The 26,534-nt window shown below is 37.8% G+C and overlaps 2 protein-coding genes across 2 annotated transcripts in view; one reads left to right on the top strand and one right to left on the bottom strand.

Annotated features, from left to right (window-relative positions):
* PLCZ1 (phospholipase C zeta 1) overlaps positions 1-2,469 on the bottom strand; it is a 38,274-nt gene extending 35,805 nt beyond the window's left edge. The window contains exon 1 of the mRNA XM_016197476.2: positions 2,341-2,469. Within this exon, the coding sequence (XP_016052962.2) occupies positions 2,341-2,451 (111 nt within the window). The 5' untranslated portion in view covers positions 2,452-2,469. The remainder of the gene's footprint in view (positions 1-2,340) is intronic.
* A 1,937-nt stretch (positions 2,470-4,406) lies between these two features.
* Positions 4,407-5,306, top strand: CAPZA3 (capping actin protein of muscle Z-line subunit alpha 3). Its single transcript, XM_016197490.2, has one exon. The coding sequence runs from the start codon at positions 4,407-4,409 to the stop codon at positions 5,304-5,306; it is 900 nt and encodes a 299-aa protein (XP_016052976.1).
* Positions 5,307-26,534: the final 21,228 nt, after the last annotated feature.

Raw genomic sequence — 26,534 nt, 5'->3', positions numbered from 1 at the left:
TTGATATTCAGAACAATCCTGCAAGATAGCTATATTATTATCTCCACTCTGGAGATTAAGATGTTTGGTCAGAGAGACTGCTGACTTGCCAATTATCACACAGCTAAGATCTAATAGAGTGAAGAATGTCCATGCCCACTGAGCTTACTAATAACAAACAGTAGCCCTGAGATGCTGGAAGATTTAGGTCATCAAAATAAGATTCATTATGGTTCATTTTATTTACTCTGGCTAAAAGGTATACCCATAAAGTGAGGAAAGATTAGCAACAAAAGTTGAAGCAGAAGAGTGAGATATTTAAGAAGCTGAATCTTCAGCTATCCAGAAAATTCAATAAGCCAATACACCTTCCTTAAGAATTCTATTTAATCAACATTTTAATAAATATATGGCAGTTTAGCTTAAGGCAACAAGCATTATTTATTACAGTGCCTAGGGGAATTATTGTAATAGATAAGAATGATTTGTCATGGCTATTAACCTCATTTACATGTCATTTATGCTTCTAAAGTATTTGGGGTCAATTTAAAGAGGTTTTTGAAGTATTTTAGTCAATCTCTGCCTCTCTAATTTTTATAATTAACATTGTTTTCATAGCCACTCCCAAAAAGGTTTTGCTAAACAAAATAGACCTTAAGCTCTGCCATTATGAATAATCATAAATTTCAATTAATGAGCTATTTCTTTATTTGTTTTAAATATTGAGCATTCTACATAATGCTTTTAAATATAGCATGCATTTCACTCAAGTGCATTTCAAACCGATATCTCTATCTTGCAGATAATCCAAAGCAATCTAATAGCCACTGCATAAGATTTACAGTATTGTACATTTGATACAGATTTAATTACTACCTCTATATGTTGTTGAATATGAATTTTATTAAACCTTAAAGCATGTAGCTGTTTCTCCCTTTGGACAATACCACTGGGGGAAATTTCTATGTGTGAGGGTCTTTCACAAAAACTTGTGTTCTTCAGATGTGTTATTAGACATGAGTTGATTAAAATTCTGATAGCTTATTGCAGCACAAGCTACAAAGATTCATTGAAACAACTCTGAAACTTTTGTCTTTTACTGCAGTCTCCTGAGCAGTACAGCTTTTCTCTTATAAACCTCCTCTTTGTGGTTTGTAAATACAGGGGCTACATCTTATTGAAAGAAGTGTTTGTTGGGAGGCAGTTCTCCATTGGTCTTGTGTTTCTGTGCGTTTTCTGAGCACAGGCACCAATATCCTTTCTTCAGGACTAGCTTTTCAAGGATGTTTGCATAATGAAGAGATAGTATGTCCCTCTAGAGAAATAAAAAGGTTTACTGTCTGCAATGATGATGATGATGACACTCTCCTGGGTAAAGGTCAGAGAGAGTTACTGTCCATAATAAAAGATCTGGGTTCCTCAACTTGAGGTTGCTCTCTAGTAATGCAAACCATTGCATTCATTGTACCTGTCACCTGGGCCACCTCACTTCATCACACTTTAGGAATTGGGACTTAGAAAAAAGTGGCACCAAAATGCTGACACTCTGGCAATTGCTATTTTTGTGAGTAACAAGCTTTTTTTTCTCTGAACAGGAATCCTGCCTCTGCCAGCATCCCTGAAACTACATCAGACTAGCCGGTCAGCTTGCAAGTAAGGTAACACAAGCTTCCTAATTTGTGTTAGTGGTAACAATTTCAACATAGATTGTATTATCTGGCTACTCACTTCCAAAAAACAAAATCATAATCAGGATTTCTAACTTCCTAACTCTCTGGATTGGGCAGTCTAGTAGTCTTGCCTAATTCTCCAAGAAATGTACCATTTGCAAAATTTGCAAAACTCATCTAAACACTTGACTTCTCATTTTATCCATAATCTCTCCCTCTGTCCTCTAGTGACAGAACTGAACCAGGTTCCCTTTCTACCAGATCTTCTTTAAACAAAGAGAACTTTGGGCATGATTTTCAACTTTGAGGAGAGTAAAATGCAATTTTTCTGAAGATCACCCATTTTTCTATAAATCACTAATATCCAATTCATTTATCGCTTCATCATGTATATGATTTTAATCTAATCATATGACCAATCCTAATCTGATGTGAATATTCCTGTATATTAAACAGATTGTTTTAAACTGATAATCTGGTATTATTTTAAACTTTATCGACATACCATTTTATTTCTTATCTAAATTCTATCTTGATTATAAATGTATTTAGCATAATTAACTGCTTTAATTCTTAAACTAATTTTTCATATGTATTTTCTACAAAAAGCATCCAAGAAGCTATTGACATTTCACTGTATTGGGTAAGTCCTTTCTAGTGTAGGGTAAGCAGGGAGTGGATAGCATCTCACCTTAAAAATATACTTCACATGAATATAATTACATTGAACATTTAATTTTTCAAGTAATTTCTGAGTTTTTTCTAGGTTAATTTTTCCACCTCTAAAGTCTTCTCCAATCATCGACAAAAACCACGTATGAAACAAAAAAAAGGAAGTTAAGGAAATTCTTAGAGCAAGTCATTAAATACACTTAAAATGCCTAAAGAAACTGATCTCTCTTGAGTTTATTTTTATTTTTAAAGGATAATCTATCTTGTGCTTAAATGACAAGGTAGTTCCATGATAAATAATCTTTAAAACAAAATTTAGTAGGTACTATTCTATAGTAAAGGTATGAAAGGGCATAACACAATAAAAATTATAGAAAAAAAATAAACATTTATGAAATCAAGTCATTACTTGGAAAATACAGTCTATTGCCTAAAGAAATGGACTTGGGAGGCAGCTGTACTTCAAGATATCCCTGTCACCTGACCTCTTTCAGCTTCAGTTCCCTCATCTGAAAAGTGGTCAGATTAATACTTAGGGGAGGTGGGGACATTAAATGAGTTCATAATACATCATTGAACCCAGTTTCTGCTACTGAGTGTTCAATAAATAATAAACATATCTGATGGTTACTACATTAGCCAAATGTCCAGCTATACACTTGCCCCAAAAAGCAGCATTTTAAGTACCATCAAAAAGGGTTTAAAATGCCATAATGAGTGTATATTTGGACAAAAGAGGAAAATAAAATAATCAAGTTTACTTATTATATACAGACACGCTACCAAAACTAAGACACTTCAATTTGAAAAACTAAGGTTGAAAAGAACAGAACAGTCTATAAAATCATGAAAGGTATTGGTAAAAATTATTCAATAATTCACTCAATTTCAGATTGTTAGAACTAATGAGAAGCCCTTAAATCTCCTGGCTAAGACTTAATATGGTAAAGCTCGTGTTCTTATAAGAAAAAGATACAGGAAGCTAGGGAAACTCAGAAAACCTCAGGATAGATAAGGAAGGAATAAGTCTATACACAAATGAGAGCGATTTAAGTTCAGGCATCTTCAAAAGGAATGAGACAAGAGTAAAGGAGGTAATGCCAGAGAAAGAAGAGGAAAGATGAGTAGAAAAGACTTTTGAATGGATATTTGGTCTCCATGTTTTCATGACCTGTCGTTCACTTTCTCCTTGCTTAGAATTCTCTCAGCATTAGGTGTTGTCACCGTTCCAGATATAATTAACTTTGCAGGAAAGGAATTTCTTGACACTCATCCACTCTTGTCACTGCCCCCTTTCTAGAGAGAAAGCAGAGAACACACAGTGATTCGTTGTCTTTGTTCTTCGGAGTTGACTCACACTTAAATTCCACAGAAACAATACACAAGATGTGCTCCTTGCACTTCACTGCCCTTGAAACTTTCTGGCTTATTACTTATGTTCTGACCACCTCCCAACCCACAATGTCTATAAATGCTGCATCTCCTGCTGCCTGGCATTTTTCCATGGACTGCCACCAAATCTTGTTTTACTTTTGCCATCTTGTGTAAAGCCCTCAAACCTTTCAGCACACCATACTTCGAGTAGGTTTAAGACAGCTATTCTGATAGCCTGAGTATAAGTCAATGCCACTGTGGTCCCCGAAGGTGCAAAGTGCTGCAAAACACTCTCTAGCAACTCTGGGCTGCTTCTCCAGATCCCTGACAACATATAATGTACACAAAGACACACCACTTTTGAAGAAGGCTGTTCAGGAAGCTAAATTCTTAATATCTTCAAAATATGGATTACTGGTTGGCTGGGAACCACGTTGTCAGGTGACTGTCATTGTTTTTTTTGTGTGTTTTTTTTTTTTTGGTCTGAGCACCCACTGTGATATCATCAAAAGTTCCACACTTCATAGAAAAAGGTTCTTTATGACTTCATCAGAAGACTCAGAGCTTGCCAGATGAACAGTTTTCATGGGTAGACACAGTAATCTTAAGCTTGAATGTTGAACACCTTGATGGGAAAGGTGACTCATGGAATGTTTTCTCATTCTTTGAACACACTTCATTTCAGAAGCTTTGCTTCTGCTGCAACCAAACATGTCACTCACTGTTCTGAGTAAGAAAGAGAAAGAAAGAATTATCCGCAGACTGTTAATACAGGCTCCTCCAGGGGAATTTGTAAATGCCTTTGATGATCTCTGTCTGCTTATCCGTGATGAAAAACTTATGCACTATCAAGGTGAGTGTGCAGGCCATCAACACTGCCAAAAATATTATGTACCACTCTGCATTGATGGAAATCCAGTCCTCTTGTCTCACCACAATGTAGTGGGTGACTTCCGGTTTTTTGACTGTCACAGCAAACTTTCTTTCAAATTTGACCTGCTTCAAAACCAGTTAAAAGACATCAAAAGTCACGGTATCATTCGGAATGAGACAGAGTACCTGAGACATGTTGTTCTGTGTGCCTTGAAACTGTATGTGAATGATCACTATCCAACAGGAAACTGCAATGTGCTAAGAAAAACTGTGAACAGAAAGGAGTTCTTGATAGCTTGCATTGAAAATCACAGCTATGAACCAAGAAATTTCTGGAATGGCCTTTGGAAATCTAAATGGATTTTCCAAGTACATCCATTTCTAACCCAAGTAACAGGAAGAATTTTTGTGCAAGCTCACTACTTCAAGAGTGTCAACCTTCATATTGAAATCTCCAAGGACCTGAAAGAAAGCTTGGAAATAGTTAACCAAGCTCAACTGGCTCTAAGTTTTGCAAGGCTTGTGGAAGAGCAAGAAAATAAATTTCAAGCTGCAGTCATAGAAGAATTACAGGAGTTATCAAATGAAGCCCTCAGAAAAATTCTACGAAGAGATCTCCCAGTGACCCGCACTCTGATTGACTGGCAGAGGATACTCTCTGACCTGAATCTGGTGATGTATCCAAAATTAGGATATGTCATTTATTCACGAAGTGTGTTATGCAACTGGATAATATAAACGATTGCTCCTGGTAACTGTCTTGATCTGATTTCATCATGTGTCTGGGAGATGGTTATTTTCCTAAAGTTGAGAAGCCACTAGAGAAACCTATAACTTAGCAGATACAAGTTTAAATTAGAGAAAAGTGTAACAAGTAAGTTTACTCAGAAAATATTTACCAATAAGGCAAAAAAAGTTATATAAATGTGTTTCATGGCAATGGCCATCATAAAGTCACATTTATTAGAACCTAAAATAACTTTATAGAACCTAGCACCCCAGAAGTATTATAGAGGTGGTCAGGATTAAGGCTGTGTGTGTGTGTGTGTGTGTGTGTGTGTGTGTGTGTGTGTGTGTGTGTAAGAATGATTTTTTACTTTATTTGGAACTAGAGAATGTATGCAAATGATACTTCACATTATTCAATTTAGTCCTACACCAACCCCAAGAGGGTGAATTTCAATAAGTTATGTCAGGGTTAGATGTTCCATGAAACCAATAGATATCAAAAAACATGAGTCCACAGCTAGCACCCCACCACACACACACACACACACACACACACACAGAATTTGGGATTACTCAAATACTAGGTTTTTCTGGTAATTAACAAGGTCTTTGAAAAATCAACTGGAAAAGCCTGACCTCCCAAGTTTACATAGTTGAGCTTTTGCGAAGTCATCACTATAAGCATCTGTAAGTGCTTTATGCCAGGCCCTGTGCTAAATGATTTGCACACAATTTTTCATCATTAGTCTGGTACTGGTAGCAACTCAATTTTACAGAAGAAGATTCTAAGATTTTGAGTTGTTTAATTTCCATGTACATAGCAAGTGACAGGTGTGTCTGACTTAAGCACTTGAGCCTTTAACTTCCAGGGTATTACAAGTGTTCATGGACTCCAGTTTCATCAAAAGTTGTAAACAATGATTTAGGCAGCATTCCACCCAAACAATACCTCCAAAGGAACTGTTTTCTAGCCAAGACAAATTACCTACAAGGTCACGCTGTCACTATTCCCAGCAATGCTACTAACCGCTTGTGTCTGCTCTCAAAGAATTCCAAATTTAAACCTCTCTATTAAGATGGCAGTAGAGCAGTAGATAGACCCCATTTCCCAATTCTGACTTACCCAGAAAGCAAAGTATATTTTGGATCCATGTAATTGAGAAAATGTCTAATTCTACTTAATTAATGTTAGAGCAGAGAAGGTCCTATGCAAGAACTTATAAATCTCAAACCTCTCTTCCCCAACTGGTAGTTCTTAGAAAATCTCAGAAAAATTACCTAGGGTGTGTCTTTAAAAATACAGCTTCCCAGTACCCATCCTCAGATTCTGATTTAGTAGGTCAAGACGTTTACATTTCAAATGGGGGGTCCCAGAACCACATTTTAAGAAATATTGCCCTGCCCTGGCCAGGTGGCTCTGAGTTGGAGCATCCCCCAGGCAGCAAAAGGTTAAGAGTTTGATTCCCGGTCAGGGCACATACCCAGATTGCCATTCAATCCCCGTTAGGGGCACTTAAAGGAGGCAACTAATCTTGATGTTTCTCTCTCATATTGATGTTTGTTTCCCTCCCTCCCTCCCTCCCTCCCTCCCTTCTTGTCTCTCTAAATCAATAAAATATTTCCTTGGGTGAGGATTAGAAAAAAAAAGAAATACTGCCCTAATCTCAAAGTAACATATCTCTGCTTTCTATTTACGTAAGTCAAAATAATTTCCTATAAAATCGTTGCCCAGTAATTTACAATGCCAGAGACCAAGGATAGACCTTTATCTATCATGCTGAAATTTTAAGAAAAGAACTTTCTAAAGAAAAGCAGCAAAAAAAGGAAAGGAAGGGAGGAAGGAAGGGAGGGAGGGAGGGAGGGAGGGAAGGAGGGAGAAGAAAGAAAGAAAGAAAGAAAGAAAGAAAGAAAGAAAGAAAGAAGAGAGAGAGAGAGAGAGAGAGAGAGAGAGAGAGAGAGAGAGAGAGAGAGAGAGAGAAGAAAGAAAGAAAGAAAGAAAGAAAGAAAGAAAGAAAGAAAGAAAGAAAGAAAGAAAGAAAGAAAGAAAGCTCTCATTGTATTAAAATATACCCATCTGAAAAATTCTTTAGCAAAAATTTGAATTGATATTATAGTTATATATGTAAGTGTTGATTTCCCAGATGATTCCACAATAGGGCTCAATGGGTTATGGGACAATCACAGAGGCATTTAGCTCCTACCCTAACACAGGGTTTTAAAAATAATATTTATTGATATTTCTGGATTTAAAAATCACATGTACAAATCATAGAAAATGGTTAAAGTATATAGAATTTTGGCCTATTTCTTTCCACCCAATGTTACAGAATTATTTTAAATATTAAAACTATATAGCATATAAAAAAATTGTATCCTGATTTTTAACCATAACTTCCTATATCATAAATATTTTCCCATGTCATTAAAACTCCTTGAGGACATAATTTTAATTATTTACAAGATATTCATGCTGTTCATGAACCATAGCAAGACAACCATTATTCATACATAATTTAAATTTTCAGCATTTTATTTCTATTATTAATTAGGCTATAGTGAGTATCTCTGTGCATAGAGCTTTGCCCCATTGTGGATTATTTCCCTTAAGATAAATTCCCTAAAATTGTATATTAAAAAGATATGAACATATCAAAACTCTTAATACATATTACAAATTGCTTTCCAGAAAGATTTAACAATTTATAATCCCATCAAGAGCAAAGATAGTGTCTAGTTCACAAGAATAATCTTTGGCAATATTGAATATCATATTTTTTCTTTGATAGGTGACAAACCTTAAAACAATACAAAACAAATAAAAAGGTATTTCATTAACTTATACTATACTATACCAACAGCATTTCCATTTTGATATTATTTAGTAGTTATTTTCTTTATATGGAGGCTGGCATAGCCAGGAAATCTACAGTTACTACCTCCTCTCTGTACCTTTATCACACACACACACACACACACACACACACACACACACACACACATACCTACATTTAAACCTACACTATGAACACATACATACACACAAAATGCTTCAGATCCTGAAGACTCAGTGTAGTATTTTTTTTAATGTTCCAATGTTCTCTCCCCCCAATCCTATTCCCAACTAGAATGTAAGCTTCATCAAAATGGGGGCTTTGCCTGGCTGGGCATGGCCCAGAGGTTGGGCATTGACCTAGGATCCAGGAGGTAGCACTTCGATTCCCCGTAGGGCCACGTGCCCGGGTTTCAGACTAGATCCCCGGTGGGGGAGGGGGTGTGCAGGAGGCAGCCAATCAATGGTGTTTCTCTCTCTCTGAAATCAATAAAGATATATTTTTCAAAAATGAGGGCTTTGTCTGTTCCAAGTATGTAGTCTGTTATTGTCTGTCATATGATAGGTACTCAATGAATGAATGGATGGATGGATGAATGAATGAACAAATGAACAAGGATAATAAACATATGAAGCATGAAAGGTTTAATTGACTTTAAGGTTTTGTAAATTATCAATACCTGGTAGAAGCCATGTGTTCGTCTGCAGGTCCCCAAGACTGATGTTGTGGTCCCTCATTCTAAGGCAGTTGACTGTATTCTGAAGCTGCCATTGACTGTCTCCTGCTCTGAAGAAAACCTTTGTATTTTTCCCCATTCCAAATAGAGAAAGAGTTCTCCAATTTTAAGAAAATCAAGTTCTTCAAAAGTCATATATTTCAATTTTACATAATCCTTTGTCAAAGATTTTCTGCCCTTCCCTTTAGGGGGCTAGTCAAATGACTATATTATGCTTTACTCAAGCTTCTATGTTAGGGTGAGTCCCTGCTGTCCTAGGACATGCCCTAGCCTCAGGCTTGCCTTCAGATTAAAGCAAGCTTCAGCACCACATACAAGACCCAACTACTCCCTTCTCCATATCTCCCAGGTCTGGGATGATCAAATAAAGCTCCTATTAGACTCTCAGGATATTTATGAAGTCCTCATAGTTTATTAGATTTTAGTGAATCAATATGAAAAATATTTTCAGATCACTGCCACTCAGCCAATTTTTGGCCATGTTACTGATTTTATCACACCTCGTCAACTTTCTCATCATGACACACCTCTTGGATTCTGGCTCTTGAATTTAGATAATTTCATCAGCCTTCTCAGGATATACTATTATTCTTAAAGAATGGTTCCCAGGCTACTGTTTCCTAAATTCTAGTGACACCCATCTCAACTCCACACCCTGGTCCCTCACTCCTGATGAGCAATCAATTTATTCTTCTTTATTGACTCCTACAGTCTTCTTCATGATGTGCTTTCCACCTTTTCTACTCTATAAGCTCTACTGTTTTATCACTTAGTACTCCACTTAGCAAATGACGCTGTGCTTCCAAAAAGAGCTCCTTTCTTTACATTTAAAATGTATCTACTTTATTCTCCTTCCAAATAGTGTCCAAAAAAGATGTCTGGTTTTTTCCTAAGATTAACTGTTTCTCCTCTGCACTTGATCCTAAGTCCTTGATCTTTTGTCTTACAGGTTTTTGATTCATCAGTTACCTTTTTAATTCTCTTTGCTGTGAAACTTGTTGATTTTCTCACTTCTTTTAAATTTATTTTTTAATTGTAGTGGATAGACAATATTATATTAGTTTCAGTTATACAACATTTATATGCCTTACAGAGTCATCACCACAAGAAGTCTAGTACCCACCTGGCACCACACATAGTTGGGACAGTATTATTGACTATTCTATTCCCTATGCTGTACTTTACATCCCCATGGCTAATTTTATAACTGGTAGTTTTTAAACTTCTGAATCCTCTTCACCTTTTCCACCCATCCCCCAACCCTTCCCACCTTTTTCATTCTTGACTCCTCACTTCCTCAATCCCATTTTGGCTCATCTCTTCTATCAGCAAACATACTCAGTCCCAACTATCCTAAAAAAAAAAATCTTCCCTAGAAATTCCTCAGGTCCTTTCACCACAAAACTTTTCAAAAAAAAATGATCCTATTCTTAATTTTTTTTTTTTTTTTTTTGCTTCGTTACCACTTAATATTTTTTTTAAAGAATGGATTTAATTAAGAGACTTTTTTATTCTAGGCATTCTACCAAGCAATTTCATGTGCCTCATTGAATCCTTATAAGAATCATACAACTGGGAATTATTTTTACAGCTTAGGAAACTAAGAATATCCTTAAGGAACTTTGCCAAATTGACACAGCTGGTAAGTGACAGAACTGGGATTCCAATTCAGGTCTGTCACACTTTAAAACTACTACTCTTTATACCATCTCATGCTGCCTTAACTCTGAAGCTTCTGGCTTCTGGCTTCTGGTCCAACAGTCTAATAAGAACCTAGTCTCAAAAGTTTTCAGTATCACAGTTGTTCATTCCAATGACCTTCCCTCAGTTGTCATCATGGGAACCTGACTATTTCTTTATCCTGAAAAACTTTCATTTCCTCAGCTGTACCTGCATCTGAGTCTCCTTTCTCTAATCCCTTTCAGTTCTCCTCCTCTGCTGTACTCCACGCTCGAACGCAGGCACCCTCCTAACTTGAATTCTCCTCCCTCTTCTTTTTACATCATTACCCTCATTCACCAAGGTTTTCAGGAACTAGCCCGTTTTTCACAGCATTCATCAGATATGACAGTACTGATTACACTCCCGTGCTCACTGTCTATGGCTTATTACTCAGCAGCTCTTTTAAACAAAAATTTTTAATAGAATACTGTATCTTTTTTTCTTCCCTCTTGGCTTATTTTTGTTGCTGCTTTTTTTTTTTTTTTTTTACTTTATTATAGAACTTGTCACTAAGCGCTATATTCTAAGATACAACCTTGACCACACTCCACCAGAACATCTTTGCATAAACATCTCTCTCAGTTCTACTTGACCTCCAAGAATATCCTGTCTTGGCACCGTTCCCCTGCAGTCCATACTGACTTCTGCCATCCCTCCAACCCTGGTTCTCCCATGCTCTATAAGTGAAAACAAGACAGCTACTAATAATCATACAGATGACTCCAATCAACTTGGCTTTGGGCTTCATTTCCACATTTCCAATATTATGTACAAATTCTACCTTAGTGTCAAAATCAATATTTCCAGGACTAAGCTTTTATACTTCCCTGCCTCTCCCTCAAGCAAAGTACTTTCTTTTTTTCCTACTCTTAGAAGCACTATCTTGCCCAGCTGGTGTGGCTCAGCGGTTGAGCATCGACCTATGATCCAGGAGATTATGGTTTGATTCCTGGTCAGGGCACATGCCCGGGTTGCAGGCTTGATCCCCAGTAGGGGGCATGCAGGAGGTGGCCAGTCAATGACTCTCTCTCATCATTGATGTTTCTCTCTCTCTCCCTCCCCCTTCCTCTCTCTGAAATCAATAAAATATATTAAAAATACTTTAAATAAATAAAAAGTACTATCTTGCCATTAACCTAAGGCCAAAACTTCAGGCCTCCTTAACTTCATCCCTATTTCCTAAAATTCAATTAGTCATTGAGCATTTTTATTTCTGTCTCTGCAAGTATTTTTCTTATTTATTCCCTTTGACACCTTATCAATAATATCTGTTACTTTTCACTTATCAAGTTTTCTAACAGATCTGCCTTCATTTTTTTTAAATGACTAATCTATTCTATGAAGTTCTGCCAAATTATTTTCATAAACCCCAAATGGTTACTCTTGTTATTCTTGATCAAACATATTTAAAAGATACCTATTGACTAGGGAGTACATTTCACATTCCCTGGCTTAGCATTCCCAGGTCCTCTGTGATCTGAGTGCTCCCACCTCTTCCATGGATCCAAAATAACTAACCTGGATTCAATCACCTTTTCCAAGAAGCCTAACAGAAGCTTCACCAGAAGTGCTCCCCACATTTCCTAAATGTGAACACATTTTATCTCTAATTCTACCTTGGTACTTGTCCACCTTAATTTCAATATTAGATATACATATTTGTCCTGTTACTCTTAATAGACGAAAGGAAGGATTTTTGTTTCATTCATATACAATGAGGTGGAAATCTATGAAACTTTGAGTCAGAGTATCTAAGTTCATGTTCTGATTCTAACAATTAGTACTTTTGTGACACCGTGCAAGGTTAAAATATATGACTTACTCTATTTTTTTTATTTGTTCAATGTGGGTTAAATGCACTCCTAGCATGTTGTCTCACATATATTGTGTGAGCAATAAACTGTTGGTAAATAAATAAATATCCAAGAGAAGAAAGTTTCCATCAGTCTCTCAGGTTGGCCAGAGCTTCACAAGCAGTATTTTCCAAAGATGAGAGAAAGTTTCTGAGCGCATCAATTCTCAACTCCACCAAACCCTCCACCTTTCAGAAATTCTAATTTATAAATGCCTCAGAACTAGAGGTTCAGCTTTGCATTTTAGAGATCTTTCATTGTGTCTGGCACATGATAAGAATATAATTCCCACACCATCTTTCCCTCCGAATTCATTCTTGCTATCTTATTATATGTCACATGCACATATAGATCCCTTAAGGAGGCTCCAGGGACAAGATTTGTCTTCCAAATTTAATCAGTCTGTGTCCCAACAGGAAACAGATGCAAATACAAATTAGATAGTTCAAAGAAGGTATAATGAAGAGATTACCTATAAAGATTTGGGAACACAAGGGACAGTGGAATAACCTGAGAGCAGTTCACATCTTTAGGACAAGATCAGAGAGTGGCCACTAGAACCTAGAAGGAGGAGTCAATATAATGGGTCACCAAAAGAAGGGCAGTAACTTTCAGTGGAGGGATACTGCCGGCCTGGGGAGACCCCTCAGCCAGAGACCTAAGGTCACAAATGTTCTTCTCCTTTCTCCAGCTTCTGCCAGAGCCCCAATGGCAAATCCAATCAAAAACCAGCAGGGAAGGGGGTCCGTTAATTTAGGCCACACCTATCAGCCTTCCAAGGCCAGCAGTAGAGTGGTGACAGAAGGAAGTGGACCTGGAGGGGAAAGCAGAAGACACCACACACACACTCACTCCCCTGAATGTGATTCCTGACACCTGACAGGGCTTGCGTTTTAGAAGACCTGGGGTTTACTAAGTATATTTCATCCACTTGTTCATTTAGAAATATACTCATCAGTTTAAATAAATAATAACTTGTAGGTCTAAATAAAAGATGTGTTTGTAAGGATTTCAAGTAATTTTTTTGTGTATTTTAGTCCATTTTAACTCACTAAAAAAACCCCAAAACTTCATCTAGGTTATAAATGCAACACTTTCCTGAATTAATTTTATTACATAAATATAATGCTTATCACACTTTTTCTCTTCCTAGTCACTTTTTCAACCTTACTTTAGAATTTGTAGTGTCCACACTTTGTAAGCACCACGTTCATGCTCCAAACTCATGAATGAATGAATGAATGAATGAATGAATGAATGAATGAATGAATGAATAAATAAAGAAATAAATAAATAAATAAATAAATAAATAAATAAATAAATAAATAAATAAATAAATAATAAAATGTATGGTGTGAATGGGATTTACTAATTGGTCAGATTTATTTTTTTCATGCTCTACAAGTATAATCTGTGACCCTAAAAGTATGCAAATACGGCCTTCAGTACAGAAGCAGTCGTAGAATGAGAGCGTGAAGAAGGGGAGATTCCTTAAATATTATATGTCTTTTAGAGAAGACACCTGAACAGTATCCCAAGGTTCCTTAATGAGTATTTCCCACATTCACTTCAGTACTTTTCGTATCTCATTCTGATATAATCAATCTTTAATCCAACAGCTCAAATTTTTTATATATTCTGGATATATAAAAAATATAAGAAAGAAAAGCCAGAGCTCTTTTGCCAAACATTATTATAGCATAACCAATGCCTAAAGTTCAAGAAGGGTCTGCAGTGCTTGTTTGGAATTAAATGAGCCATGTCGAGCCATGACAATCATATGTCAAACTAATCTCTTCAGGATTTCTAGAAATCCTTGCACAGTGTCATAATCTCTAATGGCAAAACCTTAAGAAACAGGGGAAGAAAATCTGTGACGGTGGCTGTTTATAGTTACATAGTATCATTCAGTGTATTTTCTTGAACTCCCAGCACACATCTATTCACAGGAAATTTGTGAAAAATTTGAGTTAACCTACATTACTTAGCTTGACCCAGGATGTACTTCTAAACCACCCACCAATATCCATTGTCACACTGTATTCATTTTACCTAGGAATAGTTCACATCAAACCCTTCAGACCCTCAGTAACAATTTGACCTGGCTACCCATCCTGTCCAAATACATATCTCAGCTTCCTCCTTTCTAAGGAGCTGCAATACCAAGATCCTCCCTTATGTTGATGCAAATTTAACTCTCTCCCAAAATTATTTTGCAAGACATTTTCACTGACTTATTACATATCTATTTCCATTTTTTTCTTCCCATCACTGAATTCCTTTTTTTAAATTAATTTTCAAAAAAATAGTCTTTTATAGATGTGTGCCTTGGAGAAGATGATCTTATCTTCATTCACTCACATAGCTATGGAAGATCTCCAGTAAGACTGAGGGCAAGAACTGGGTAAGGTTGTGCTGTGAACAAAGCTGGCGAGATATGCCACTTGAGTGCCTGAAGTTGAATGCCTCCAGATGAGTACAAACTAGAATTGGAAATCTGTCTCTGTTTTTTGCGTAGGGGTGATTGGAAAAGATGAGTTTGGCTTCATAGGCTACCTACCACTAGTACCAATGCATTGTCTAAGAGAGATCAAGAGGCCAAGACTTGTGAGGAGGGTCGGATTCTAACTGATATTGGAAAGTTAGTGTATTTATCACCAGGTCAGTTGATAATGAAAATCAGACCATGAAGATATAGCATAGCTTGACTGTGACTTGCACAAAATTGTAACAATTTTTTAATAAAACTTCTTTGTCGAGTGAATTACCTGCTTCTCCAGTTTCCTCATTCTGGTCCTTGATTTTGTCTGTCTCTATTTTGTTTCCTTACCTCGTTTCCCCATGGTAAAGAAAATGAGCAGAAAGAAGTTGCTGAGCTATTCATTTGAAAATTTTTACTTATTGTATTTCAATGAATATGTCAGAAAAAGCAAAACCACAAAGATAAATTCCATTTATCTTTAAGCAAAGTGCTGCATTCAAAGGAATTTAACTGTAAAATGATTAGTGATATTTTTCTGGGAAATGACAGGATAACAAAAGATCGGTTGACACTTTTCAAATAGGAACTGGAGATGTTTTTGTGCCCTTGCCACACAATCACATGTATTCTCAGGGTGCCCTGGAATTTCTGGCACAAGAAACAGACAGCGCTAGACTTGATATTAGAGAACCAATTTATATCTACCCCAAGAGATGTGATTCAGGGACACACAGTGTATTTCTGCAGTTAATATTGTAGCAGAAGAGATTATGGGCATTTTTATAGCCAAACTCAAAATATATATAGTAATGTTTAAGCATATTATTAAAATATGGCTCTGATGCACTAAAGACAAAAGGTATTTGTAATGGCTAAGGTGAGAAAATATGGAATCAGTAGAATGCAAGAGATTCCCTCCCAACCCCTCTGCCATCGCCATTCATCAAACCCAGAGTTAGAAATCAATGTAAGCTGTCCATCAGATAAAACTATACCCTTCTTCTGCATTCCCACCCTATCAGCTAGCTCCTGGGAGAGCAACCATGGAGAAATTTCAAATTAAACCAATAGTAAACACTTTCCAAAGGCCTACAAAAACACAGGAATACCTAAATCAAGTTGACTTTATCTACCATGTGGAGCAAAGCATAAACCACAATCAGTAATGTTTTATAACCTTGGACTTATGACTTAAATAATTTACTTCTCATCAATTTATTCTGTAAGTGATTGTCCTAAAAACACACCTGTGCCGGGAACTGTGGAATTTGAAAGGTAAAGAGAGTGATAATCCTTGCTCTACAAGAACTCAAAGTCTTAACGCTGCAATACTAAGGAAACAAGAATGATTGTGTGTCAAATAACTAGTGTCCTTATAAAGAGTGGTAGTTATTACTATTTAATAATGGAACTTCAGGTGTTATCTCAAGCTTCCTACCACTTGAAGATAATAATTTTAACAGAAAGCATTATTGAGAAATTAGTACCTTTGCTCTTTGCTCCTCTAGACCCAGATAAAAAAGAATAAAAAACCTAATATTTCTCTTCATGGCAAGCAGAGTTTTGAATCCTGGAATCCCTTGTCCTAGAAAGAAAGTGAATTAAGTTGGCTTATCCTTACGTGACAAGAGTGGGTGGGTTTTGTGCTTTAAAGGTAGAGATAAATGAGGCTAATGAAAGTCTGGCAAAGACAGCATACTATCCCCACCTTTAAAGCCAGGAAGTGTCAGGAACACTGATAAGGCTGCTCACACAACCAGAGGGAGAAAGAAATACTCCCAACCCCAACTATGTGATTAAAATTGGACATTCTATTTTTCTTACGTTTAAGTGTCATGAATCCATTCATATCCATTTCATGAAAATAAACTAAAAGCTGGGCTACAAGAAACATGAATTTTAAAAGGTCCTTCCAATGACGTATTCTATGAAATCCTGAATGCCTTATTTTCTATTTTTCAGACTTATGAAAAGCTGGAATATTTCTTCATTCAGTTACTATTTACTGAGCCCATTCTTTGTGCCAGACCTTGTGTTAAGCACCAGAAGCACAATAAGAAATAGAACACTATCCCTGTTCCTGAGTAGGTCCTAGACGAGTAAGAGATATTGGCATGTAAAAAACTAATTACACAAGTAGAGACATGAACTGTTCACAGCAGGGGAAAAAAGAGGAGAGGAACAAACTCTCCTTAGGGATGTAAGTGAAAACTTGTGTTGTGGATCCTGCCACTCCCACCCCTCAACCAGGGAATGCTCACCACACCAGGACCTGAGCACTGATTAATGCTGGGACACCCTACCCCTCTTGCACTAATTCAGGACAGCTTTGCACGGTTGTCCCAGCTTCTGAGCTCCCTGTAAGATTGCCTAGGTCCCTTGTTGTGACTGCAGCATCAGCTTGCCTTCCCCTTCCCAACACAGGAGCAGGCAAACTCTTTCTGAAAAGGCTGGAGGGTAAATGTTTTAAGTTTTGGAGGCTACATAAGGTTGGTCTCTGTCTGGTATTCTTTTTTTTTCTTTCCCCAGCCCTTTAAAAATGTAAAAACCATTGTTACTGAGCTCAGGGCCACATACAAATAAGCTGTGGGCCAGATTTGGTTTGCTGCACCCTTCTCCAAGCAACACTGCTCTCCTCGCCCGTTCCCCACAGGTGTTCATTCGGAGAGGACTCCTGAGTAAGCATCCTGCAAGCAAATCTTGGTCTCAGAGTTTCCTTCCTGCAGATCCTGACTATGACGGCTTGGCAAAGAAAGTAACAGACTGAAAGGTTTAACAAGAGTTTCCTAAACAAAGATGGTGACAATGTTGATTTTAGCTAAGCTATGTGGTTGGTCTTAGAAAATAATGGTGGTTAATCCTCCCAACCTTTTGTTTTCCAAAAAGGGCTTACTTCAAAGAACCACCTATCTCACAAACGATTGGCTGAACTGTTGGTTACCCAAAACTAGCTTGACACAGAGGTAAACATTTCCTGTTTATCTGACTGAGACTCTCTCTGATTACAAAAACCAATCACAAGCATAAAATCATTCCACCTATAACTTAGGCACAACCAAAGCAAATGAAATCCTAGGCAAAACCACCCTGTGAAGACTCTCTGATCCTCACATCTGGAATTCTTTCCTTTTTGCAATATTCTGAATAATATTAGTCTCCTTGGTTGTTCTGGGTTTTTTGCCTTTGACAGCGTGAATGTGACTGCAACTAGAAACATAATGCACAAAAGCACCAAAGTACTGAAGGCTTGGTATAGTCGAAGAGACACTGGGAAGTTTGATGTGGTGGGAATGAAGAGATAGCTGGGGCGGCAGAAGAGGTTGCAGCAGTAAGCTGGGCTAAATTGAAGGGCCTTGCATATTAAACCAAGCATTTGATCCTAAATGTGGGAAAATTCCTGAGGCCTTTGTACAATCTCCTCTTGGAGGAAAAGAGGTTTGGCCACTAACCAGGGTAGAATATTTCCAGCAGTGAACAAAAAGACAGACTTTAAAAATTGTCACCAAGAGAGTATGGTCAGAAGTCATCAGCTGACAACTCATTAAAATTCTCAAAAGAATTTTGGAAAACTATATATCCACTTGAACATTCCTAAGTTACACTTAAGATTTTTTTATAAAAATGTTTAAATGGTTGCATGTAATTTCAGATATATTGTAAATAGTGACATTTTGAAGTAAAATATTTATATCAAGTTTTTAAAAGTATCCAGTACAATCTAAATATTCTAGATATATCTATTTTAAAAATTAGCAAACAACATATTCCTAACATTATATAGTTCTTTTATTGCTTGCATTTTTCCATTTCATTTCACCAACAAATTTCATCCTAATTAATATAATTTTATGCTGGAAAGGCTTTTATTAGAAGTAAAAGTCTTTTATGCTTGAAGGTATAATACACCTTTTCTACAAAAATATGTATATAATTTTTTCCTGTGCCCATAGAATCTAAGAGTTTTAAAATTTTTTCTTCTATAAGTAATTGTTCAAAACAACATAAATATATTACAAATTTGATATGTGATTATTAAAAATTAAAAATAAAATTTAATGGAAATGTACCTCATCATGACATGGATTGAGCTAATTTATTTCCAATTAGTCTGTGTATCTATGAAAGAATGTTACTTATTTCCATAGAGAGAGAGGGTTTAACATCAAATCTGGTTTTATTTTTATTTCAGAGAGGTAAGCAATGATCAGGTACATAAGTAGATATAAATGACAAGAGCTTTCTTATAACATTGCTTCTGGTCCTTAAATTTTTCTGAATTTAAACGTACCATAGTTAGTTCTGAGTTTTATACCAAAATTCACACAGTAGCTATTATCAAAAATTATTTCTAATGCTATATCAATTCATAACTTGTTAGGTAGCCCTTCTACTCTATTGAAAGCAAAGAAATAGAAACCAGCTTATTTGCAAAGGGCTCTTTGTTAGAATCATTGACATTCTCAGTTTCTGGGAAGAGCACAAAGGCTTTGCCAGATCTTATCCAGTGACTAGCCTTATGCTTATAAATCTGACTTAAAGGCATTTTATTTATCCTATATACTCAGGTAAGGAGAAAAAAATGGAATGTTAAATTCATTACACCTTTGTATATGCAATAATCATTTTTTAATAGTTGTCTTCAGGAGCTGCAGAGTTAATTCATTTAATGAGTGGAAAATATCCAGCATATAACCTAATTAGCAAAACTGCCCTTGTTGTCAAACCAATCAGTCAGATCAGGGGAAAAAATGGACTTCAAAATCTCATTTCCAATGAAAATGTTATCACATATTTTCATATTTTTAGAGATATAAAAATCACTGAGAAAAAAATTAAGATCTAATTCTAAGCTGAAAGTATTATAAAATGACATTTTATATCTTAATTTGCAAGACTATTATATGTAAAATTATGATTACTTATGAAGTGAAGAATATAATATCAAGCATAGTATAACTTTGGTAAATGTATAAACGTATGTATTAAATCTGCTGTTCAGCTTTGTTATATAATTCAAGAACGAGGTATAAAATATAATAAATCTAGAATCAAAATTCTCTCTGTGTTTTGTGAAAGAAATGATGTGTACTACTAAAAACATCATTGTGCAAAATTAGCATACAGTTATATTTTTTGCTAATAGGAAGTAGAAATATTAAATATTTTACTGATGAAAAAGATTAAGCTGACAGAAATTGAAATACATATTTTATAAAATGACTTGAGAAAATAAGCTTAACTACCTTAGCAAATAATGAATTCCAATCTTTAAAAAATCACATAAAATGTTCACTTGCAGTTTTCATCCAGTATCTTAAAAATTTTAGTGTCAGAATACTTTCCAGGTATATGTAAAAGACTCAACAACCTAATTTTTTTATTTATCTTTATTGTTGAAAGTATTACAGATGTCCCTTTTTTTTCCTCATTGATGCCCTCCACCTCGCATCTGCCCCAACCCAGGTCTTCCTCACACTATTGTCTGTGTCCATCGGTTCACTTTGGCTCTTCATTTCCAGCTAAAGCATGGGTTAAGGGCATGGGTTAAGGAAGACAATTGGAAATAGCTGAAAAGCATCACTTACATTTAAATGGAAAACTTTGTTTTTGAGACACTCTATCTCAGGAATGATGCATTCTTCTACAACACTCAAGGCAATAAAAGAGGTGAAGATGCATTATTCTACTCTACAATGTATTTGAATTCAGAACATGACAACACTCAACCAACACTCAAGCATCCTTTTGTGATGGCAGATTTCAAATTAAGATGGTGGTGTGGATAAATCTAGTACTCAAATCCTCCCACAGCCACATCAAAATTACAACTAAACTACAGAACAACCTCATTCAAAACTGCCTGAAATCTAACTGACTGAAAGTTCTACAACTAAGGATATAAAGGAGAGGCCACATCTGAACTGATAGGAGGGGTAGAGACAGAAAACAGGCTGGTCTCACACCCACATGTGGCAGATAAAAATTGGGAGGGATATTTCAACTATAGAAGTCCCACCGAAGGAGTCAAAGATCCCAGCCCCATACCAGGCCCCCTGTCCAGGTTTCCAGTGCCAGAAAGAGAAGTCCCCCCATAACTTCTGGCTGTAAAAACCAGTGGGGAATGTGGTTGAGTGAGATGGAGGGCTGCTGGAGTCCCAGGTAGTTTCCCTTAAAGGGTGTGTGCACAGACTTACTCAGACTCACTCCCTCTGAGTTGCAGCACTAGAGCAGCAGCTTGAATGACATGGGGGAGGTTGCACCTGGACTTCCCAGCTCAGTTGAACAGGGAGATTATGCTACTGGACCCTATAGAACACCAGCTACATTAGGCTACTCTACCAAGACCAGGAGATATAGCAGCTCTACCTAATACATAGAAACAAACATAGGAAAGCTGCCAAAATGAGGAAACAAAGAAACATGGCCCAAATGGAGAATAGAACAAAACTCCAGAAAAAGAATTAAACAAAATAGAGACCAGCCATCTATTAGATGCAGAGTCCAAACACTAGTTATAAGGATGCTCAGTGAACTTAGAAGGTAGATAAACTTAGAGAGAACTTAAACAGCATAAAAAAAGACATGGCACCCTGGCTGGTGTGGTTGAGTGGTTAAAGTGTTGGCCTATGCACTGAAGGGTAATGGGTTTGATTCTCAGTCAAGGGCACATACCTGGGTTGCAGGTTTTATCCCTGGCTCCATTCAGGGCACATGCAGGAGGCAATCAATCAATGTGTCTCTTTCACATCCCTCTCTCTCTCTCTTTATCTCTCTTCCTCCCTCCGCCCCTACCCTCTTCCACTCTCTCTAAAAAAACAAAATGGAAAAAATATCCTCAGGTGAGGTTTAATAAAAATAAAATAAAATAATAAAATAAAATAAAATAAAATAAAATAAAATAAAATAAAAATAAAATAAAATAAAAAATATAAAATAATAAAATAAAATAATAAAATAAAATAATAAAATAAAATAAGGATATGGACACCATAAAAAGCACCAGTTAGAAATGCAGACTACACTAACTGAAATGAAGAATAATTTACAGGGAATCAACAGTAGAGTAGATGAAGCTGAGAATCAAAACAGCAATTTGGAATATAAAGAAGCAGAAAACACCTAATCAGAACAGAAAAAAAAGAAGCACAGGGAGTCCCAAACTAGATGAAGCCAGAAAAGCCCACACCAAGACACATCATAGTTAAAATGCAAAGGATTTAAAGACAAAAAGAGAATCTTAAAATCAGAAAGAGAAAAGCAGTTAGTTACAAGGGAGCTCCTATAAGACTAACAGCTGATTTCTCAACAGAGTCTTTGAAGGCCAGAAGGTATTGGCAAGAAATATTTAAAGTGATGAAAAGCAAGGACTTACATCCATGATTACTCTAAACAGCAAAGCTATCATTTAGAATCAAAGAACATACAAAGAGCTTCTCAGACAAGTAAAAGCTAAACGAGTTCATTACCACCAAACCAGTATTACAGGAAATGTTAAAGGGTCAGGGGTGGGTCAGTGGGTGGGAAGAGATTAACCAAAGAACTTATATACATGTATATATAACTCATGGACACAGACGATAATATAGTGAAAGCCTGGGGCAGGGGGCAGGGGGCAGGTGCAGGGTAGAAGGGCGTCAGTGGGGAAAGAAAGGAGACATCTGTAATACTTTCAATAATAAAGACAAATTTTTAAAAAATCAATGACAAAAATATCGGCAGGTGAGGATTAATGAAAGAAAGAAAAAAGGAAAAAGAAAGGAAAAAAGGAAGGAAGGAAGGAAGGAAGGAAGGAAGGAAGGAAGGAAGGAAGGAAGGAAGGAAGGAAGGAAGGAAGGAAGGAAGGAAGGAAGGAAGGAAGGAAGGAAGGAAAATTGATTAAAAAACCCTCTTTAAGAAAAAAAAAATTAAAATATGAATACAATGGCAATAAATATATATCTATCGACAATTGAAACTAAAAATCAAAATTAACAGACAAACAGAATAGAAACAGACTCATGGGTACAGAGAACATTTTGACAGAAACAGACTCAAGAGACATATGAAAAAATGCTCAACGTCGCTAATCATCAGAGAGATGCAAATTAAAACCACAATGAGGTATCACTTCACACCTGTCAGAATGGCAACATCAACAAATCAACAAACTACAAGTGCTGACGAGAGTGTGGGAAACCCTAGTACACTGCTGGTGGGAATGAAGACTGGTGCAGCCACTATGGAAAACAATATGGAGGTTCCTTAAAAGATTAAAAATCGACCTACCAGAGAGGAAACAAGATGGCGGTGGAGGTAACAGCTGCACCCCCGCCTCCTGCAACCACATCAACATCACAACTAAAATACAGAACCACCGTCACTTAGACCCTCCTGAGATCTGGCTGCACAGAAGCCCCACAACCAGGGAGCTGAAGGAGCATCCAGACCAAGAGGAGGGGCGGAGACACAGGCAGGTCCGGGCTGAATCCTGGAGACATGGCCGCGGGCCCACACCCCGTGCAACTGGTTAAACCCGGGAGAGAATCTAGGTGGCAGAAGTATCCCAGAGGAGTGAGGGGTCCCAGCCCCACAGCAGGCCCCCAGCCCAGGGCCCCAGGGTCAGAAAGAGACATCCCCATAACTCCAGGCTGTGAAACCAGCGGGGACTGTCCCTGAGGGTCCTGGAGGCTGCAAGAGCCCCAGCGGCTCCTCTAAAGGGCCCGCGCACAGACTCACTCGGACGCTCCCTATGAGCCCAGCACCAGGCAGCAGCCTGAAAGGACTTGGGACACTTGGGGAGGAACTAACCTGCCTGAAATCTGAGCAAGAGATGGAGGGGCGGCTTCCTCCCAGGCAGAAGGGCTGGCAGAGCCCATTGCTCCTTTGGCGAGTCCTCCCCGCACACAGCCGGCAGGCAGGACCCATGTTTGAGTTGCCAGCACCTGACTCACACCTTTGGCCCTGCCCTGTGATTCCCGGAGGCCCTGCACCTCCCCACCTGAAGGCTCATCCAGGCCATTTCCAGGGGCTTTTCTGTGCAAGTGGCCTCTAAAGCCTCATGCTTGGGACTTCCCTAAAATCTCCAAACAAGCAGCAATGGGCCCCATACAGCTTGATAAGTGGCCCCAGGCCTGGCACTAGCGGCAGCCTGCACTGGCTCATAGCTTGGCCTCTCCTGGGCAACGCCAAGCCCAGCACAAATAGCAGCCAACTACAGTTTGCTGTGTAGCTCATGCTGGGTGCCCTGGGCAAGGCACTGGCACAGGCTGACTTGGCACCTCCTAGGAGGCCCCAGAGATAATGCACCTGGTGGTCAGACTCGACTGCGCTGGATTACAACCCTACCACATCCATGACTGACACACTCAAGGGACGCACTTGATGAACACCAAAGCCCCACTGAAGTAAATCCTGCTCCATAGGGGTGTCTTCGGCACAGCAGCTCTCTGGCTGTAGTTGCAGCTGGTACTCACAGCCGATTGGCCTGGGGGTCAGTGCCTCCCAGTGATGCCAACAGCAACCAAGGCTCAACTACAACAGAACAGTGCACACAGCCCACACAGGGGAGCACCTAGAAGGCCCAGATCAGGTGACTGGGGAGGCTGAGCCTCTGGACCCTACAGGACACCTACTACATAAAGCCTCTCTACAAATTCCAGGAAACATAGCAGCTCTACCTAAGACATAGAAACAAACACCTAGAAGCAGCAAAAATGTGGAGGCAAAGAAACATGTCACAAAGGAAAAAACAGAAGAAATATCCAGAAAAGGAACTAAATGAAATAGAACCAAGCAAGCTACTAGATACAGAGTTCAGAAGTTTGTTTATAAGGATGCTCAAGCATGTTATTATGAAAACAACTGAGAAAATCGATGACATAATAAGGTACCAATTTGAAATGAAGGCTACACAAACTGAAATGAAGAATAATTTACATGGAATCAACAGCAGAGTAGAGGACATCAAGATTCAAATCAGCAATTTGGAACATGAGGAAATAAAAACACCCAACCAGAAGAGCAAAAAGAAAAAAGAATCCAGAAATATGAAGATAGTATGAGGAGCCTCTGGGACAATTTCAAGAGGTCCAACATTCATATTATTTGGATGCCAGAAGGGAAAGAAAGAGACCAAGGAATTGAAAAAACTATTTGAAAAAGTAGTTACAGAAAACTTCCCCTACCTGGGGAAAGAAATAGACTTACAGGTCCAGGAAGCACAGAGGGTCCCAAACAAGAGGAACCCAAAGAGGCCCACAGCAAGACACATCATAATGAAAATGCCAAAGGTTAAAGACAAGGAGAGACTCTTAAAAGAAGCAAGAGAAAAGCAATTAGTTACCTACAAGGGAGCACCCATATGACTGTTCGCTGATTTCTCAACAGAGACTTTGCAGGCCAGAAGGGAGTGGCAAGGAATATTCAAAGTGGTGAAAAACATGGAACTACAACCAAGATTGCTCTACCCAGCAAAGCTATCATTTAGAACTGAAGGTCAGATAGAGAGCTTCACAGATAAGAAAAAGCTAAAGGAGTTCGTCACCACCAGACCAGCACTACGGGAAATGTTGAAGGGTCTTCTTTAAGAAAAAGCTAATGAACAAAGGAACCTGACTAACTAAATAGATCCAAAGACACTGACGTATGCAATAGATGATCATATTTCAGAGGAAAGAGGGAAGGGGGGTGGAGGGTGGGAAGAGATTAACCAAAGCAGTTATATGCATATATGCATAACCCATGGACATAGTCAATAACAGGTGAAGGCCTGGGGAGGGGGTGGGAGTGAGGTGGAGGGGGTCAATTAGGGAGGGGGGGAATGGGACACCTGTATACTTTCAACAACAAAGATAATTTTTTTAAAAATGTAATGAGTTGAATAAAAATTATCTCAGCTCAAAAAAAAATTTTAAAAATTGACCTGCCATGTCACCCAGTGATCCCACTTGTAGGAATATATCCTAAGGAACCCGAAACACCAATCACAAAGAACTTATGCACCCCTATGTTCGTCTCAGTGCAATTTACAATAGCTAAGACCTGGAAACAGCCCAAGTGCCCATCAGTAGATGAGTGGATAAAAAACTGTGGCACATTTTCACCATGGAGTACTATGCAGCTGTAAAACAGAAGGATCTTTTATCCTTTGGCACAGGGTGGAGGAAACTAGAAAGTATTATGCTGAGTGTAAGAAGCCAGTCAGAGAAAGACAAGTATCACATGATCTCACTTATATGTGGAATATAATAAACAAAAACAACTGATGAACAAAATGGATCCAGAGACATAGAAGCATGGAACAGACTGAGGGATCTCAGAGGGAAGGTAGGGAGGGGGCGGGAGTGGGGAGAGATTAATCAAAGAGCATATATGTTTATAAGCATAACCCATGGACACAGACATTGGTATGGTGAAAGCCTGCGGGTGGGATGTATGCGGATATCAATGGGGATAACAAGGGGACATCTGTAATATTTTTAACAATAAAGATAAAGAAAGAAAAAATTTTAAATGATTTTAAAAAGACATCCTTTTGCTTAGCTCTCTTGAATTTTTTACAACCTGAGAAAATATACCATAGTTTTGGGTGAGGGATCTGCCTTTGTTTTACAGATGGAGATAAATCTATTATGA

The sequence above is a fragment of the Miniopterus natalensis genome, chromosome 2 (assembly GCF_054644295.1).
Source record: "Miniopterus natalensis isolate mMinNat1 chromosome 2, mMinNat1.hap1, whole genome shotgun sequence".
Classification (NCBI taxonomy): domain Eukaryota; kingdom Metazoa; phylum Chordata; class Mammalia; order Chiroptera; family Miniopteridae; genus Miniopterus; species Miniopterus natalensis.
Note: the sequence above shows the minus strand (reverse complement) of the source record. Positions and strands in the feature narration are given on the sequence as shown.